The sequence below is a fragment of the Erinaceus europaeus genome, chromosome 13 (genome assembly GCF_950295315.1).
Source record: "Erinaceus europaeus chromosome 13, mEriEur2.1, whole genome shotgun sequence".
Lineage (NCBI taxonomy): Eukaryota > Metazoa > Chordata > Mammalia > Eulipotyphla > Erinaceidae > Erinaceus > Erinaceus europaeus.
Window position 1 is genome coordinate 67,818,903 of NC_080174.1, and position 19,897 is coordinate 67,838,799.

General features: G+C 44.1%; 1 protein-coding gene across 1 annotated transcript in view; it reads right to left on the reverse strand.

Annotated features, from left to right (window-relative positions):
* The window catches only part of MACF1 (microtubule actin crosslinking factor 1), a 434,870-nt gene extending 415,987 nt beyond the window's left edge, over positions 1-18,883 (reverse strand). Inside the window, exon 1 of the mRNA XM_060206158.1 lies at positions 18,097-18,883. Coding sequence (XP_060062141.1) covers positions 18,097-18,190 — 94 coding nt within the window. The 5' untranslated portion in view covers positions 18,191-18,883. The remainder of the gene's footprint in view (positions 1-18,096) is intronic.
* Between the last annotated feature and the right edge of the window lie 1,014 nt (positions 18,884-19,897).

The window sequence follows — 19,897 nt, forward strand, 5'->3', positions numbered from 1 at the left end:
TTTTGTTTTTAAAGGACCCATGTTTAAGCCTTCAATCCCCACCTGCAGGATGGAAGCTGTGTGGTGAAGCAGTACTGCAATTGTCTGTGTTGCTCGTCCTCTCTTTCTCCCCCTGGCAGCTCAGTTTCTTTCCATCTCTATCTAACAAATGAGTAAATAAATTTTAAAAGGGGGTACCCCTAATACAAATCAGATTGAATAAACACCTTATAAAAACTAATTTCTGTCATGCACTTTACCAAAAGAAAAGAAGACAAAAAGTTAGATATGTGGCTCCTCACCAGAAGGATTTTACAATTTTGCTTTGGAGGAGGGAAGAAACAGCACACCAAATTAAACCCAAGCTGAAAAACTCTGTGCCTGAATCAGTCCACCTGGTGAGGGCTTCAGGGATAAAATGAAAGGACATGAACAAACGATCAAATGAACACACACACACACACACACACCAGAGATAGTGAGAGAAACGACCACCCCTTTTCTCCTTCCCCTGACTCTCAACAGATAACTTGACCTACTGCACAGAAAGAATAGAAGATTTTGAGCCTGGTGGTGACACACATGGTTGAGTGCACATGTTACAATGCTCAAGGACCCAGGTTCAAGTCCCTACTCTCCACTTTCAGAGGGAAAGCCTTATGAGTGGTGAAGCAGGGCTGCAGGTGTCTCTCTGCTTCTCTCCCTCTCTCTTTTTTTTTTAACCAGAGTACTGATCAGCTCTGGTTTATGGTAGTGCGTGGGGTTGAACACAGGACTTCAGAGCTTCAAGCATGACAGCCATTTGACATGACGGGTAGATTATATTATCTACCCCTGCCCCCTCTCCTCCTTGATCTCCCCTTCCCTCTCGATTTCTGGCTGTCTCTATCCAATAAGTAAGTAAATATTAGAAGGAGGAGGAGGAGGAGGAAGAAGAGGAGGAGGAGAAGAATAGAAGGTTTCAAGGGAAACTGCCTCCAGCTCCTACACCCCTAGCCTGCCTACTTAAACATCTGCATTCTTTCCTTCCTCTCCCTTATCATCCACATCAGATACAGGCCTCTTTTACTCAGGATTCCAAGCTCTTGATTATTATTTTTTTTAATTTGATGATATCTCTCTTTCTCTACAGTTCTGTCCCAATAACACTTAACAAACTTAAGTCTCTCCTATGTTACAGTAAATAAATGATAATCCATTTACCCTACATCTGCCTCTATATAGTATCTTCTATCTCTCTTTTCCTTTAAGACCAGGGTTTCAAACTTCATTGACCTCATGTCTGCACTTCTCACTCACTGGCCAATCCACTCTTTTCTAGATTACAATTAACCACAATTCCAGGGGGAAATGCTCCAGTGAAGGTCACCTTTATCAAAACAAGCCCTTATCTAGCTTGACCTCTGCATAATCTAACATACCCTCCTAGAATTCACTCCTCTCCTTTACCCATTTTCTTCAGATGGGCAGTTTCCTTCTGAAAGCCTTCTACTTATGTTCCCTAAAACACCCTAACCTTGGAATTCCCCAGAGTTTTTGTCCCGTACCTCTTCTCACTATACGGACACTTCCTAAGCAATGTTCTCCCACTCCCATGGCTTTGACTTGATAAAGTGATGGCAGTCTCATCTATGGTGGCTCTCCTGAGTGCTACATTCTATTCATTCAGCTACCTGCTGGACACCTTTTCTTTCTTTTTCTTAGTAAAGGAACTCTTTTTTTACATGTATTTTTCTTATTTTTCATTTATTTATTTATTTTAATGAGAGAGAAATGCAAGGAGAAAAACACAGTGAAAGACCACAGCACTGCTCAGCTCTGGCTTATGGTGGTGCCGGGGACTGAACCTGGTACATCAGAGCCTTGGGCATGAAAGTCTTTTGCAGAACCGTTATGCTGTCTCCCCAGCCCCTGGACACCTTTTCCTAGTATTGAACTCACCACAACCAAAACTGAATCCAGTCTGTTCCCTTGCACCAGCACTCTCATCACTTCACTGCAAACTCCTCTTATACTCACTATTTCACATTTTAGTTAACAACTCCCCCACACACAGAGCCCAGGCATAAACCCTCCAATTCATCCTAGATTCTTCCCTCATCTACTATATTCAGTCGCCCATTAAAACACATGGATTTTACCTCATAAGTTCCTTGATTTGCCCACTTTGCTACATTACTACTTCCACAACCTTAGTTTAAATATGAATCTCTCCCTATCTTAATCACTGCGTCACAGTCTCCTCGCTAGTCTGTCACTCATCTTCACCCTTCACATTGATACCAGAGGGAAAATGGTTCTAAAATAGAGAATTAGTCATAGTTTTCCTTGCCTGAAATCCTTCTATGGATCCCAAATGCCTGTAGGACATACAACATGACATACAAAGCTAGTCAACATTTTAGTCCTGTCTACTTTCCTATTTCACCTCACTTCTTCCCTCACACTTCACAACCTTACTAGCATCCCACATTTCCTCTCCTCGGGCTCTGATCTCCTCACTTTTTTTTTTTTGCCTCCAGGGATATTGTTGGGGCTCAGTGCCTGCACCATGAATCCACTGCTCCTGGAGACCATTTTTTCCACTTTTGTTGCCCTTGTTGTTTTATCATTGTTGTGGTTATTATTATTATTGTTGCTGTTGCTGTCATTGGATAGGACAGAGAGAAATGGAGAGAGGAGGGGAAGACAGAGAGGGGGAGAGAAAGACAGACACCTGAAGATCTGCTTCACTGCCTGTGAAGTAACTCCCCTGCAGGTGGGGAGCCGGGGGCTCCAACCGGGATCCTTACTCCGGTCCTTGTGCTTCACGCCACGTGCGCTTAACCCTCTGCACTACTGCCGGACTCCCTGATCTCCTCACTTCTAGTCATGCTTCCCAGAATGCCTTTCATCAGGAACTTCCAGAGATGTGGCTATGGAGGAGGAGCTGCTTCACATGGGTCCTCTGATAAACCAGAAAAATCAACTAAATGTCACCTGAAAACTCAACAAAAGACAGAATGCCCTTTATGTGAAATCTCAGTAATTGCCTCTTGGATGCATCCTGACCATTTCCTGCTCTGGCTGTAGTGGGCACTTCTTTTCACTGCCACAGCACCAGCATTTACCTACTTCGTAACATTCCCTACAACAGACAGGGATGGCCAACTCACCAATATGTTTCCCCCTTTCAAATTTAAGATCACCTGTAGACTTAGGAGGTGAAGTGTGCGGCACACTGGACTTTCCTGTGTGAGATCACAAGTTCAATCCCCAGCACTGCATATAGCAGAGTGATGTCCTGGAGTGTGTGTGCGTGTATGTGTGTGTGTAAGTGTATGTGTGTGTGTAATAAATGAAGAAATCTTTTTTAAAAAAAATTTAACGGGAGTTGGGCGGTAGCACAGTGGCTAAGCGCAGGTGGCGCTAAGCACAAGGACCGGCATAAGGATCCCGGTTCAAGCCCCCGGCTCCCCACCTGCAGGGAAATTGCTTCACAGGCGGTGAAGCAGGTTTGCAGGTGTCTTATCTTTCTCTCCCATTCTCTGTATCCCCCTCCTCTTTCCATTTCTCTCTGTCCTATCCAACAATGAAGACATCAATAACAACAACAATAAAATAACAAGGGCAACAAAAAAAAAAAGAATAAATAAAAAAAAAATTTAACATCATAGAGATACAAAGACAACCTCTTTGTTTTCCTTAGTGCTTTGCCTACTGCTTGCTTCAATATAAACCAGTCAGCAAATGTTTATTTTATTTTACTTTATTTTATTTGCCTCCAGGGTTATCGCTGGGGCTTGGTGCCTGCCTATTAATCACTGCTCCTGACAGACATCCTTTTTTTTTTCCCCATTGTTGTTGTTGCTGTTGGATAGACCAGAGAGAAACTGAGAGAGAAGGGAAAGACAGAGAGGGGGAGAGAAAGACAGACACCTGAAGACCTTCACTGTTTGTGAAGCAACCCCCTACATGTGGGGAGCCAGGGGCTCCAACTGGCATCATTTCGCCAGTCCTAGCACTTTGCACTAGGTACACTTAACCCAGTCAGTGCACTACTGCTTCACCCCCCAATGTTTATTAATGAAATGAATGAAAGGAGCTTCCAAAGAAGCCCTGACACTTGAGGAGATTAGTAGTTCAAGATATAACTGAATGGACTGGGGAGACAGAATAATGGTTATGCAAAAAGATTTTCATGCCTGAGGCACCAAGGGTCCCAGGTTCAATACCACTGTAACCCAGAGTTGAGCAGTGTTCTGGTTTATCTATCTCTATCTCTTCTAGCTCTCTATCTTTTGCTCTATATCTCTCATTAAAATAAATAAATAAAATAAAATAAAGAAATAACTGAATGTTTTAAAGGGAGATTCAAAGGAACTCTCATGCAATTTTGAGCAGGTATGCCTCAAAGCATACAATGAAGGTCGTCCAGAGAGACTAGGTGTGGGGTGGGGGTGGGAGCACGCAAAGTATCACTCTGCCATCATAGTGTTCTGTGTGTTCCGTCTTCTCCCAAGGCCTCACATATGAAGATATAAGTTCTCAGCTGAGTCACCTCCTTGACCCTAGAAATGCTAATTTAAATGAGAAGACTAAGAAACACAACCTTAAGGGCTGGCTAGATAGCTCACCTAGGAGGGTGCGTGCTTTGTCATGTACAAAGCTCGAGTGACCCAGGTTTGTGCCTGGCCTCGTCCACTCTAGGAAAAGTGTCAACGGTACCATGCCTTTCTCTCTCTACCTCTATCTCTCTGTGTCTCTGTCTCTGAAAAAGTTGACTCAGAGCAGTGAAGTCCTAGTGACGTCAAAATACACACATACACACACACACACACACACAACCAGTCAAATGCATAGCTCTAACATGTTCAAAATGTAATATAGGGGCCAGGTAGCAGTACATCAGGTAAAGTGCACACGTTACCATGAGCAATGACCCAAGTTCAAGACTCCAGACCCCACCTGCAAGGGGGAAGGTTTCTATCTCCCCCTTCCTGCTCAGATTCTGTCGCTATAAAAAAAAATAATAAATAAATAAATAACTGCCAGGAATGGTGGATTGGTCATGCAGGCACCAAGCCCCAGCAATATCCCTGGTGGCAATTTAAAAAAGAAAAGAAAAACAGAAGGGAGTAAGACTATTTAAAGAACAAGTTAATATAAGAAGAAATAAGACTTTGTTTTAGAAAACCTGGCATGAAGGGTATTTTTTTTCCTAAGACAAATTCTTCTAGAAATGAGTAATGCTAGTATCTAAACATTTTTTTTTTAATATTTATTGTATTTTAATGAGAGAGAGACAGACAGAGACGGAGGGAGAAGGAGAGGAGACAGAAATACAGAGAGAAAAAACAGGGCATTGCTCAGCTCTGGCTTATGGTGGTGCTGAGGACTGAACCTGGAACTTCAGAGCCTCAAGCATGAAAGTCTTTTGCATAGCCATTACACTGTCCCCCCAGCCCTAAACTTACGTCACTGTACCTGCTCAAAATGTCTCTAATGCACCCCTGTCCTCTCAGACAGTTATCGCTTAATCTAACCTCATGACTCAGTTACAACAGTAGCCTCCTAAACAGGACATCTCCGCTCTCATCCATCATTTATACTGTCCTGACTTTAGTCATGTCTGTGGCATCAAACACAGTGACAGTAAGTACCTTCTTTCCCCCCAGCCCCAAATCTCAGTCTCATCCTATCAATGATTTTAAACAGCTTACCTACCACCCCACCATCATTCCCCTTCTATAGTTATCTTCTTATAGGGACTAGTAGAACGCAATCTACATGATGACATACATCACCGTTGTTGACTAAAAATCAGTCAAAATTTTCTTTCTTTCTCTATTTCTTTCCCTCTTTCTTTCTTTCTTTCTTTCTTTCCCTCTTTCTCTCTCTCTTTCTTTCTTCCTTCCTTCCTTCCTTCCTTCCTTTCTTCTTTCTTTCTTTCTTTCTTTCTTTCTTTCTTTCTTTCTTTCTTTCTTTCTTTCTTTCTTTCTACCAGAGCTCTGGCTTATGCTGGTACTGGGGGTAGAACCTAGGAGATTCAGTGCTCCAGGCATGAAAAGCCTTTTTGCATAACCACTATGCTATTTCCCCAGTATTTCCTACTTCCGGTATTTCCAAACCTACATGCTTCTATGAGCTGAAACCAGCTGAACTATAAAAGACACATTTTTTGATTTTTTTGTTTTGGGGGGGCTTTTTGCCTCCAGGGTTACATAGGGGCTCAGTGCCAGCACTATAAATCTATTGCTCCTGGAAGCTATTTTTTAACCTTGGTGTTTATCTTTGTTGTTATTATTATTATTGCCATTATTGCTGCTGTTGTTGGATAGGACAGAGAGAAATCAAGAGAAGAGGGGAAGACAGAAAAGGGGAGAGAAAGACAGACACCTGCAGACTCGCTTCACTGCTTGCGAAGCGACCCCTCCCCCCTTGCAGGTGGCAAGCTGGGGGCTGGAACCAGGATCCTTACACGGGTCCTTCAGCTTTGTGCCAGATGCACTTAACCCGCTAAGCTACTACCTGGCCCCCTAAAGGACACTTTTTAAGCAAGTTCATTCTTTTCATCAAGAAAAAAAGAGAGACTGAGTTTACCTTTCTTTTTTCTTTCTTTTTCTTCAGCTCTGGCTTATGGTGGTGCAGGGGACTAAACCCAAGACTTCAGAGCCTCAGGCATCAGTCTGTTTGCATAACCATTATGCAAACCCACTGCCCTTGAGTTTACTTTCTGAACCAAAATTCTAATAGAAATTTCTGGCTGGTGAAATAGCCCCCTTGGATAGTGTGCCACCATGCCCGTCACCACGTTTGCGCCTGACCCATACCACACTGGGGAAGTTTCAGTGTTATTGTCTCTTTCTCTCTCTCTCTCTGCCTTCTATGTCTCTATAAGACAAACAAAAGTCCAGTAGAATTTTCTTTAAAAAAATTATTTTATTTATTTATTTATTTACAAGAGGTATAGGAGAGAGATAAAGAACCAGACATCACTCTGGTACATGTCTGCCAGGGATCAAACTCAAGACCTCTTGCTTGAGAGTCCAACACTTTATCCACTGCATCACCTCCCCCCAGTCCACACCCAGTAGAATCTTCTACATTAAGACGGAATCTAGTAGGGGATTGGGTGGTAGCGCAATGGGTTAAGCTCACGTGGCGCAAAGCGCAAAGACCAGCTCAAAGATTCGGTTCAAGCCTCTGGCTCCCCACCTGGAGGGAAGTCGCTTCACAGGTGGTGAAGCAGGTCTGCAGGTGTCTATCTTTCTCTCCCCCTCTCTGTCTTCCCCTCCACTCTCCATTTCTCTCAGTCCTATCCAACAACGAACGACATCATCAACAACAATAATAACCACAAGGCTACAACAGCAAGGGCAATAAAAGAGGGGAAAATGGCCTCCAGGAGCAGTGGATTCATGGTGCAGGCACTAAGCCCCAGCAATAACCCTAAAGGCAAAAAAAAAAAAAAAAAGAGGGAATCCAGCAGTGTATCTGGCAGTTATTGCCCAAAAGAAAAGAGGCTCAGGAGTCAGGTGGTAGCGCAACGGGTTAAGCGCACGTGGCGCAAAGCACAAGGACCAGCTAGGATCCTGGTTCAAGCTCCCAGCTCCCCACCTGTAGGGGAGTCGCTTCACAGGTGGTGAAGCAGGTCTGCAGGTGTCTCTCTGTCTCTCTTCCTCTCTATCTCCCCCTTGTCTCTCAATTTCTCTGTCTCTATCCAATAACATATAAATTTAAAAAAAAAATAAAAAGAAAGAGGCTCAATGACCAATAAGTTATTTGTCTTAGGAATGATCCACAATAACTGGCACATCCCTTATGACTGGCATGTGATCATGCAGAAGAAAGCAATTTTGAACAGATAAACAGAAATAAGAGTACTTACACTATGACAAGGTTATGGAGCCAGAGCAAATAGAGGGTACTGATCCCAGGCTGGCCAACAAGGGTCTATTCTTGAGCTCCATTCCCTCAAGGCAGAGGATGTCTATCTGTTGGTCTGTCTCTTCATCACCCCCAAGCAACGCCCCCCCGCCCACACACACACATGTAAGAATGAAGGACGTAAGGAAGCCAAATTATAAGGTACTCTTTGTACCTTCACGTAATTTTTTAAAATATTTTATTTATTTGTTCCCTTTTGTTGCCCTTGTTGTTTTATTGTTGTAGTTATTATTGCTGTTGTTATTGATGTCATCGTTGTTGGATAGGACAGAGAGAAATGGAGAGAGGAGGGGAAGACAGAGACGAGGAGAGAAAGACAGACACCTGCAGACCTGCTTCACCGCCTGTGAAGCAACTCCCCTGCAGGTGGGAGCCGGGGGCTCCATCATGTAATTTTTTTATAATTTTCAATATTAGACACTTATTACCTTTTGCACAAATATGAAAGTTATTAAAATATAATGTGCAGCCAGTAAATTGGCTCAAAATAATATTAAACAGTGTGTAGCTGAAAGTTTAGTTATAAAGTCAGCCTTGTAAGAGATTAGAATGGGTAAAGTACAGAACTTGCATACCTGACACCCCAGGTTTACTTCCCAGTAAGACAAAGGCCTAAGCAGCTCTCTGGGCCTCTGTCACTCTGTCTCTAGATCTTCCTCTCATGAAGTAAATCTTTAGAACAATAAAAATAAAAAATATAACTTGAAAATGCTGATGACTGTCCTTTTCTTTTGAGAAAAATTCTCTGTCAACCACATACAAAAGAAGTCTCAAAAGTTCCTACAATATAAAAACATAAAATCTCACTAGGCAAATGCTTTTAACAAATATAAGGCAATACGTGTGGTCTAGGAGGTGGTGCAGTAGATAAAGCATTGAACTTTCAAGCATGAGGTCCCAAGTTCAATCCCTGACAGCACATGTACCAGAGTGATGTCTGGTTCTTTCTATCTTATTTTTCACATAAATAAATATATAATTTATTAAAAAAAAATAAGGCAATACAAGACTAGTATGAAGTATATAGTTAAGAGTCTAGTTGTAAGGTAGACCTTATAAGAGATAGAGGAGGGAGAGATCAAGGTCTGATAGCTATATGAAAGACACAGGTCTCACACTTGTCTTTAATAAAAGAGAGAGAGAGATCAGATCTGAATAATCAGAGAGAAAGGGAAAGGGCATTCCAGAGGTGAGCATATAGAGAAAGCATAAGCAGACATAGGCAGGTATGAGGACCTGGGGGAAGGACTAATGGGCCCTGTCCAATGAAGCAGAGAGCTTGTTGGCATTAACAGCTGATATAGTTAGATATGCAGCCCAAGTCAATTTACGGAAAGTCCTAAAAACTGGAAACAAAGACTCAGAGATACAGTGTAATTTATTCCAGGGAATGAGTAGTTCTAGAAGGAAAAATATTTTATGAGAAGAAATTTTTTTTTTAAAGTTAGAATAAGCCCTCTTAGACACTATAAGCCAAGTCATCAGACCCAAACAAATTCCTCCAGGTCAGGAAAGTAACTATTTTTGGTAGAAATGAGACAACAGGGATTTAAACTCTAATAAAAGCCAAGGTGATCATCTGGATAATGCACCTGCTTTGTCATGTACACCACCTGATTTCAAGTAGTTCTGGAGGAAGCTTTGGTGCTATGGTATCTTTCCCTCTGTTTCTTTGTTTCTATTTGAAAAAACTAGCTCAGAGCAGTATAATCTAAAACAAGAAGAAGGAAAGAAAGGAAGAAAGAAAGAAAGAAATAGAACAAAAGCAGGAGTTTTAGCATACCACACACCTAATTTCAATACAACTCAACATATAATTACCAAAAGTGAAAAGGCCAACTTTATTTAGAAAAAAAGAGGAAAATCTTAGGTGTTTTCAAGGCCACTGAGAGAACACAAGTTCATTTTGCACCCCACAATATTATACCTGTGACTTTTGAACATGGGATGTTTCTATTACTAGACGTGCACTCCAAAGTATTCTTCTAGGATGATCTCTAAAAGCTGAAACTGGCAAAGAAAAGTTACCAGGACAACAAGGCCTCAGCTGATGCACTCCCCAACTTGGTATTATGTCACTTGCTAAGCAAGCCCAAGATGAAAGCAATAGCTCCCATAAACACTGTTAGCACATGCACACATTTCATGATTTCAACAGCATGAACGTGGCCAAAGCTTGTGATTTCCCAGCAGACGGACCTGACTCACTTTCTGAATTAACAGTATCCATGTTCAGAAGTACCAATTACTCCAATGCTCTGTCTAGAAACTATCCACTCGAATTCAAGAACTGTGTCCTAAAAAAGGAACTAAAGGACCAAGTTTACTCTTAACTAAAAGGTTGATCCAAGAATGTCATTTGGGTAAACACCACCAAATCCCAGCTGATATTGTCCTAACTGTGTGTTAACCAGACTTGATCATTTTGTACTATACTGTTTTTGCATAAAAATACAAATGAGTGGCCAGGGAAGCACTTAATAATAGAGCTCTTACCTCACAAACATGAGACAAGACAAAACAAATAGATCAAAAAAATTATAGTGTGGCACTTTGGTGTCTTTCTTTCTTTTTTTTTTTTAATTAACTTTTTTTTATATTTATTTTATTTATTTATTCCCTTTTGTTGCCCTTGTTGTTTTATTGTTGTAGTTATTATTGTTGTTGTCGTTGTTGGATAGGACAGAGAGAAATGGAGAGAGATGGGGAAGACAGAGAGGAGGAGAGAAAGACACCTGCAGACCTGCTTCACCGCCTGTGAAGCGACTCCCCTGCAGGTGGGGAGCCGGGGTTCAAACCGGGATCCTTACGCCGGTCCTTGTGCTTTGTGCCACCTGCGCTTAACCCGCTGCGCTACAGCCCGACTCCCTTAATTAACTTTTTTTATTTATTGGATAGAGACAGCCAGAAAATCGAGAAGGAAGGGGAGACAGAGTGGGAGAGAGACAGAGAGAAACCTGCATCCCTGGTTCACCACTCACAAAGCTTTCCCCCTGCAGGTGGGGACTGGGGGCTTGAACCCGGGTCCTTACCCACTGTAACATGTGCACTCAACCAAGTGTGCCACCGCCCAGTCCCCATGTCTTTCTCTTTCTAGGCCTCTGTCTTGTTTTTTTAAAATTCAATTTTTTTATTCAAATAAATCTAGAAGATCTTTTCCATAGCAACATTAAGTGCTAATTTTTAAGGGGTTCTTTTTTAAATATTTATTTATTTTGGAGACAGACAGACAGACAGAAATCAAGAGGGAAGGGGAGATAGGGAGAGAGAGACACCTATAGCACTGCTTCATCATTCGTGAAATTTTCCCTGTGCAGGTGAGGAATGGGAGCTTAAACCTATGTCCTTGTGCATGGTAACATGTGTACTCAACCAGGTGCAACATCACCCAGACATCTAAGTGCTAATTTTTAAGTTGATAATTTTCTATGGCCTGTGAATGATGCTGTAAATACCCAAATAATGCTTGGCAGGAAAAAAAGGCTCCCCACTTCTTTTTTTAAGATTTTTTAAAAATATTTATTCCCTTTTGTTGCCCTTGTTTCACTGCTGTAGTCACTGTTGTTGGATAGGACTGAGAGAAATGGAGAGAGGAGAGGAAGACAGAGGGGGAAGAGAAAGATAGACACTTGGAGACCTGCTTCACCACCTGTGAAGCGACTCCCCTGCAGGTGGGGAGCTGAGGGCTCAAACTGGAATCCTTATGCCAGTCCTTGTGCTTTGCCCCACCTGCCACTTAACCCGCTGTGCTACCGCCCAACTCCCCTGCTCCCCACTTCTGATCTACACTTTCAGATCTTTTTTTTTTTATAGTGGGAGAGGTCTTGTGGTACATTTCGAGTCCTGCTTATGGTTGTCTTGGCAGGGCCAGACCACATGACTATGGAACACTGGCCAGCAGTTCCCCACCCATGGAACAGATCACATAAGGCAAGTAACTACAGTCCAGAAGCTAGAAATTAATAACAGGGCCAGAGCATAGCTTATGGTAAGGCACCTGTGCACCAGAGCACCATGTATAAGCTCCAGGTTCAAGTCCAGACAACACACAGAGTGCCACAGCACCAGGGGCAGATATACACACACACACACATATACACACATATATGTATGTGTGTATATGTATATATGTGATGTAATATATACATATCATATATATGTATACATATATATATGTCAAAGCTGAGTAAGAGTAGTAAAGTTTGTGCTACTTTATGCTAGATCCTACTTTGTCACTAAAATAAATACAAATGAATAACAGTGACACTAAGAATTAAAACATTTTCACGGGAGTCGGACAGTAGTGCAGTGGGTTAAGCGCACATGGCACAAAGCGCAAGGACCGGCATTAAAATCCCGCTTCAAGCCCCAAGCTCCCCACTTGCAGGGGAATCGCTTCACAAGCAGTGAAGCAGGTCTGCAGGTGTCTTTCCCCCTCTGTCTTCCCCTCCTCTCTCCATTTCTCTCTGTCCTATCCAACAACGATGACAACAACAACAGCAATAATAACTACAACAATTTTAAAAAGGGGGCAACAAAAGGGAAAATAAATAAATAAGTAAATAAGTAACATTTTCACAATTACATTACTTAACCCATTTCACTGTTTTGATTTTACAACTTATTTCTGTAAATACAATGAGAACTATTCATCTAGATGCCTGGATCTTGGCTTTTTTTGATAATAAATTAAATCACTGTGCCTAAACTTCTCACAGATATAATATCTGCCATACAGAACATTATAAAAATCAAATAAGATGGGTCACAGAGATAACATGATTATGAAAAACAACTGTCATGCCCAAAGCTTCAAGGTCTCAGGTTTGAAACCTAACACCACCATAAGACAGAGCTGAGTGGTGTTCTAGGAAAAAAAAAATAATAAAATAAAGATAATGAACATGGAACTACTTTGTAAGCTACAAAGTACTGTCATGTGAATTATTTTCTAAACATTAATGGTCTGGTACATGCTAACAGTTCACTTATAGTTTTATGAATCCAAAAGAGTTAGTATTATCCCAATTTAAACAGAACCCTGAAAAGCAGAGGTTCAGCAACTTTTTCAAGGTCACAAAGGAGAAGTTAATTGGCAGAACTAGGAATGGAGAAAAAGATTAAAGAAATTCAAAGCCAGTCTCTTTTGATATATCAAGCTGCCTTGCTAGTTTTGTATTTTAAATAATAACCAGACCCCTCACTCCTAATTCTGCACAGTAATTTTATAAGTTTTTTTGTACTGTAATGAGCAGAAGTCACACCTAACTAGCTTCATATAATCCACAGCACCTAGTGAGAAGACTGAAGTTTTTAAGTACTATGTAGTCCACTCCAGTAAGATTAAACTATGAGTGTTCTCTTTTCTTCTTAGCTCAATCTGGCAGGCAAAGACTCTATAGTCCTTTCTTTTCTTTAATGCAACACTGTACAATGAGCCCAGAGAGAATACATGAGTAAAACCACTGAGTAACTTTTTTGGCCCAAATTTTTATACCTTTTTTGAGAGGAGAGACATCACAGCACTGCCCCACGGAGCTCCTCCGGTGTCAACTGAGGACTGAACCTAAAACTCCTCACACAAAGTGTGTGCTCTACCAGGTAAGTTATCCTCCAGTCCCAAGTCTTTAGTCTTTAAGGCTCAGTGAAAAGAGAAAATCTGAATCTACTTGAATCTACTTCCTTGTCACCCTTTCTGATTGAAGAATCACCTTAAATTGTGTTTGTTTTTAAACCTCCTCTCTAAAACTTAAAACTATTTACAAATATAACTTCATATAGTTTGCCTCTATCCTAGGAAAATCATCATTTCCTGGGTCTCCTACCTGACTCTTGCTTTTTTAGTTTCCTTTGGTATTTATAAGGACTTGAATTTACAGAAAAGAAAACTTTGTAAATGGCCCACATCATCACCTGGATGAAATATTTCTTAAAAACAATGAACTGCTCTTTCCTTTGTTTCCATGTTTATGAATCAATCACCTACCTGATTACTAGCTTCATAAACACTCTGGTACAAGAAAATAGTGTTCCAGACAGCAAATGTAAGCATGGCAATTAGTGAGCAGGTAACTTTTCTAGTATCATTTAGTAAATTCAGTGTATTAACTGTTGCTTTTTCTAAATCTTTCAATGGTTAATTTCCACACTGACCATGCAATAAGCCAGTAAATAATTTTTACAAGTCAGAATCTGGGTTCTTCACAGTATCATCTACTCCTACCAAACTCTAGTCCAGTGTATTCATTCTCTCTTTCTCTCACTCTCTCTTTCTTGTTATAACTTAAAAAAAAATTTTAAATAAGTATCCCTAACTACTCATGTTCCTCAAACACTTCCATTCACATTTATACCTTCCTACCTTTGCAGGTGCTATCTATTCCCTGGCCTACACACACACCCCAATTTGACTAAATCCTATTTATCAACAAAGAACCATTCAACTGCCACCTCCTTTGTCAAATCTCCCAATGAACTCCAAATGGCTATACTCTTGCTTTATTTTTTATTATATTTATTTATTGGATAGAGACAGCCAGAAATGGAGAGGGTAGAGGGTAGGGGGAAATAGAGAGGGAGAGAGAAAGAGAAACACTTAGGGCCATGCAGTGGTATACGTGGTTGAGCATACACACCACAGTGTGCAAGGACACAGGTTCAAGCCCTTGGTCCCCACCTTTAAGGGGAAAGCTTCATGAGTGGTGAGGCAGGGCTGCGGGTATCTTTCTGTTTCTCTCCCTCTCTACCTTTCCCTTCCCTCTAAATTTCTCTGTCTCTATCCAATAATAAACAAATAAAAATATTTTTAAAAAGAGACATCTGCAGGGAGGGAGTCAGTAGCTGCGGTAGCACAGCGAGTTAAAGCACATGGCACAAAGTGCAAGGACCGGCATAAGGATCCCAGTTCGAGCCCCCAGCTCCCCACCTGCAGGGAAGTCACTTCACAGGTGGTGAAGTAGGTCTGCAAGTGTCTATCTTTCTCTCCCCCCTGTCTTCCCCTCCTCTCTCCATTTCTCTCTGTCCTAACGACGATGACATCAAAAACAACAACTACAACAACAATAAAAAAACAAGGGCAACAAAAGGGAAAATAAATAAATACTAAAAAATGTTTTTTAAAAAAAGACAGCTGCAAACCTGCTTCACCATTCGCAAAGCTTTGCCCTTGCACATGGGGACCGGGAGCTCAAACCCGGGTCCTTGCACATTGTAATGTGTACTTAACCAGGTGTGCCACCACCCAGACCTATACTCTTGATTTCATAGTAATTTACCTGTATCTCTGTTCTAGTAGTTATCACAAAATACAATTACTTGCTTGTTCTGCTTTCCCTTGCTAGATGCAAACAACCAAGAGCAAGAACCAGATCTTAATCACAATTCTGGCATTCCCAGTGTTTAATGTTGTGTTATCTCCAACATATCTAATAATTGTTGGTTGAATGGGAAGAACAGAGAAATACCCTGGGTGGTGATGCACCTGGTTGAGCACACAAGTTACGATGTACAAGAGCCAGGGTCCCCACCCGCAGGTCAGCTTTGCCAAGTGGTGAAGCAGTATTGCAAGTGTCTCTCTGTCTCTCTTCATCTCTATCACCTCCTTCCCTCTTGATTTATGGCTGTCTCTATCAAATAAATAAGATCAAGATCATTAAAGAAGAGGGGGAGGAATACCTTGCTATTTGTTGTTGGCTGTGACCCACTCTGTAATGCTAGGATCCAGAGTTATTATCTAATAATTCCTGTTTGCAGGCCAACCAGGCTCAAAAAGAACCTTTGGGATATTTAGGAAGTGAGGGAGTGTATATGCCCATGCTGAATCTTCAAATCCTGCCCATGTTCAACTACCAGCACATAGGGAAATGGTTGTCAAGAACATTTCTGGAAAATCCATGCTTGACAACCATTCCTAATACTGCTTTGCTTCCTTCACACTGCAGATGTATCGCTTCCCTTCTTGGGTTTGCCCCTTCTAGGAGCATTTTCATACAACTGAATACTTCAGTTTTTTCTAAATACAAAGATCTGATTTAACTGTAGAATGAGGTGACTACAAATTAATAGCTACAGAGAGATCCAGATTAATTTGGTAGTCAAAATCTCTTTCCCCAAATATCTCTATAATTTTATCTCTATTAATTTTATCTCCACAAACTACCTCCTTTGGTAGTTTGATTCCAGCTAACTTCTCTGTTTAGGCAAACAGTTCTCCCATTAAGGAAGGGGATTTTTCTAAGTTTGGAAAAATGCAGGAATTACATATAGCACAATAACAAAAGCCTGGATGCCAAGCAACCTTGACTTCCCATTGAGAATGGTGCAGTGGGGGAAGACACACTCTGTACTTATCAGAGTCCATCACAGAGTCCACTGCACAACAACCACATATAGTTCAAGTTCATTTACTTTAGCTGCCATTTTTAATTCATCCCCCCACCCCTCAAGAATGAGACCTAGAAGCTGGGCGGTGATGTACCGGGTTAAGCACATATAATAAGAATGAGATCTGTGTCTGGAAAAGCTCAAATTCCTATACACCTGATGAAGTCCTTCAGGGGAAAGCCAAACTGAATGAGACAGTCAAAGGCCTAAATATAAAAGGCTTCTCCTGGAACCAGCTCTACTTCCCCCTTCTTTCCTAGTTTCATTTGCTAGGAATTCAACTTCCTTTCAGCTAGAGGCCACCAGCAATATGATCCCATCCAGTGAGGTGCTGAGATTTCTTTACTTATTTTTGTCTTAATTCTACTGAGTTTTAAAGCTGTCACAGCTCGAGACAAGCCCTGAGTATCCTCCCTCTGAGGAGCGAAGTGTTGCTCAAAAGTCTGCAAAGGAAACTTAATTGAACTACTGAGATGTAGTGGCATTTTTTTTTTCAATGAAGTTGAGCAGCACAATCTAACTTCTTTGTGCTCTGCAATGAACCGAATTTCTTAAAAAGAAAGACCACAGGGGGTTGACAGAAAACTTGCTGCAGGCAGGAAAACCTGGACAACTTACAGGAGCTGGTGAAGAAGTAGAACTCCTAAGCAGATCCATTTTAGCATTTGAATACCCCCCCTTTCCAAACAGAGTTCTAAGGCCACAAGAAAAAAAAAAGTGTGTGTGTGTGTGTGTGGGGGGGGGGTGTTTTACTGCTTCTTCATTAGTTTCCCTTCACTGGGTATGTGTTGTAAACTGGGTATGTGCTGGACTCAGTCCTTATGAAGCTGAAGTTTTCTCTCCTTCAGATGAAAAGAAAGTAAAGGTCTAGTCACAAGGGCCCCAGCTGAATAAAACAGGAGAAAGTGCTGCCTAGGTCGTTTCAGGGAAGAACCTCCATGTCTGTAGAAAGCACAACTGCCGCACAAAACAAAGCCCCCAGCCCGCCCCCCCCCCCCCGTCCTCCCAGAACTAGACATTTAAAGATCAAAGCGGGCGGAGGCCACGCATCTCTGGCTCCCACTAAACGGGCACCCACAGTAGTTAGGGAAATGCTATCTGCAGACCCTCTGGGCTGTCAAAACTTTCTCTGTAAACACCCAGGGGTTGGATGAGGCATGAACTTGCAGAACTGTTTAGCAAGAGAGCCTCCAGGGGCTGAAATCCGAGCTCCCAGACAAATCTTTATTTTAAAGGGGGAAAAAAAAATGCAACAGACCCCTGCTCGCCTCAGTCTGGCTCAAAGTCTCAGGAGGTTGAGCAGGGGAGGCGGCCTGGCCGCCAAAAGTGCACACTCACTGACACCCGCAGATGCTCCACTCGCTGCCCCCGACCCCAGGGAAACCTGGCGACCGACGGGAGACTGAGTGAGGGAGACAAAGGGGGGCGAGGGACCCTCGGCGTGGCCGACCGGGAAAGAGGAGGCGCACGGGGAGCAGAATGGGTGGTTTCTCCCTCGGCCGGCTCCTCCTCCTGCCCAGCAACTCCCGCAGCATTCGGTCTCCCGGGCCGCCCGCTCCTTGTCTCGCCCCCTTCCAGCTGGGGCCAGATAACCGGGCAAATAATCTAACTGGTGGTAGGAAAAGCGCCGGCCGGCGCAGGCGAGGGCTCCCGCCGCTGAGCTCAAGTCTAAAGAAACCGGCCGGCCGAGGTCTGCTCACAGGCGGACCCCCGCGCCCGCGGGTGGGCGCGACCCCGCCTGGCCTCCCACCTGCAGCGGGGCCCGCGGCCCGTCCCCGAAGGCCCCGGCCGCGGCGCGGGCCGTACCTTTGTAGCGCTCCAGCACATCCTCGTACGCCTGCACGAACTCCTTCTCCTGGCTGCGGTTGGCCGGCTGCTGACCCGGCACGTAGCCGGCCATGGCCGCCCGCGCCGCGCTCACTCCGGGCCCCGGCGGCTGCCGGTGCCAGGCCCGCGCGCTCGAGCGGCGGCGGCGGCCCCAGCCTCGGCCCTTTGTGCGGCTCCCGGTGGCGGCGGCGCCCCGGCTCCCGTCCGCGGTCCGCCCGCCTCGCCCGGTCTGGCAGTCTCGCTCCGCTCCTCTGCCTGCCCGCACCCGGCCGCCCGCACTCCGCCGGTCGGTCCCGGCGCCCGTTTCCGCCTCCCCACCCCTCGGCTCCGCTCCTCCCTCTGCCCGCCCCGGCGCGGCGCGGCGCGGCGGCTCCTCCTGTCAGCAGCGCCAGGCCCGGCGCGCTCCCCGCCCCTCTCCTCGCCGCCGCCCGGCGCGTCCCGGTCCCCGTCCTCGTCCTCGTCCTCGTCCTCCGTCCCCCGGCTCCGGCTGGGCCCCGGCTGCCCGCACCGCCTTCCCGGCGGCTGCGACCTTCGCCCGACCAGGACTGAGGAGCCCGAGGCAAGGAGGCGGAGGCCGGCCCGCGGAGGCTGTTACTCCCGAGTCGGGCTGGGGAGGCGGCCCACGCGCGGGGATGAAAGGCTGGGCCGGCCGCAGCGGCGGGGGGACCCCAGCCGGAGCCGGCCCACCCCCGAGCCCGAGCCGAGCGGGAGTCCGAGCTGGAGCCGGGACAAAGGAGGGGGCCCCCTGGCTGGGGAGAAACTCAGCTGGGCCTGCGGAGCAGCGGGAGAAGGACCTAGAGAAACTGAGGGAAGGGAAAGAGCAAACCACCCGGATGCCTCCGACCCTCATAGTCTGAATGAGGGAGAGGAGCAGGATTCAGCCAGGGCTGCAGAGTGAGGATCACTGGGACCACAAAGAATCTCAGGGACAAAGGGTTTTCCAGAAATGGAAGAAACTGAACTCTAAATGTGAGGGCAAACCAAGCACCATGAAGTAAACCAAGCCACCGAGGCTGGGGAGCCAGAGCCTGAGAAATGATGACAACTGAGGGAGGGGGAGGAATGAAAGCAAGATTCTGACTGCACCATGCGGTGAATGACAGGGAACAGGACACACAGCTACAGGGGTAAGACCCAACAGGATTACTAAACTGTGACAGCTAAACAAACAGACTTGGATCAAAAGGGAGAGAACCTGAGACTCCACCAGGACTGTTACAGAACAAAGAAAAGGATCTAAAGTCTATCTGGTCAGAGGAGAAAAAAAGGAAGCCAATTATTCTTTGTCATCAGGGAAAAGAAGAGTAAAGAAAGGAAACTGATAAATATGGATAGAGATTTACTTAGGAGCATTTTGAGAAAGGCATTTCCAACATCCTCTGATCCATCAGCCGGTTTCCAGCAGCAATTCCAATGGGCATGGGTGGCTCTGGGGCCAAGAGTCGTGTGTGAATGAGGCATCCCAATAAATGCAGGTGACATTTTTGCGCACACTATCCAGTCATTACTCTCCCCAGCCACATCAAGTCTACTGACTACTTGATTTTTCAGGGGACGCTGAGGTAGTTATGGGTAAAAAAGATAGGCCAATTGATCTCACAATAACAGCATATTAGCAAGTAAAAAATAATTCATGAGACACTGAGCAGCCAAAATTGGAACTTGGGCTTCCATTTCAATTCCTAGTCTCAAGATTTTTAAAGAGGCGTTTCTTACCCCTGGGGCAAGGCAATGAATTGTGCCAAGAATTTTGGCAATACTCAGCACATTAATGGCAAGA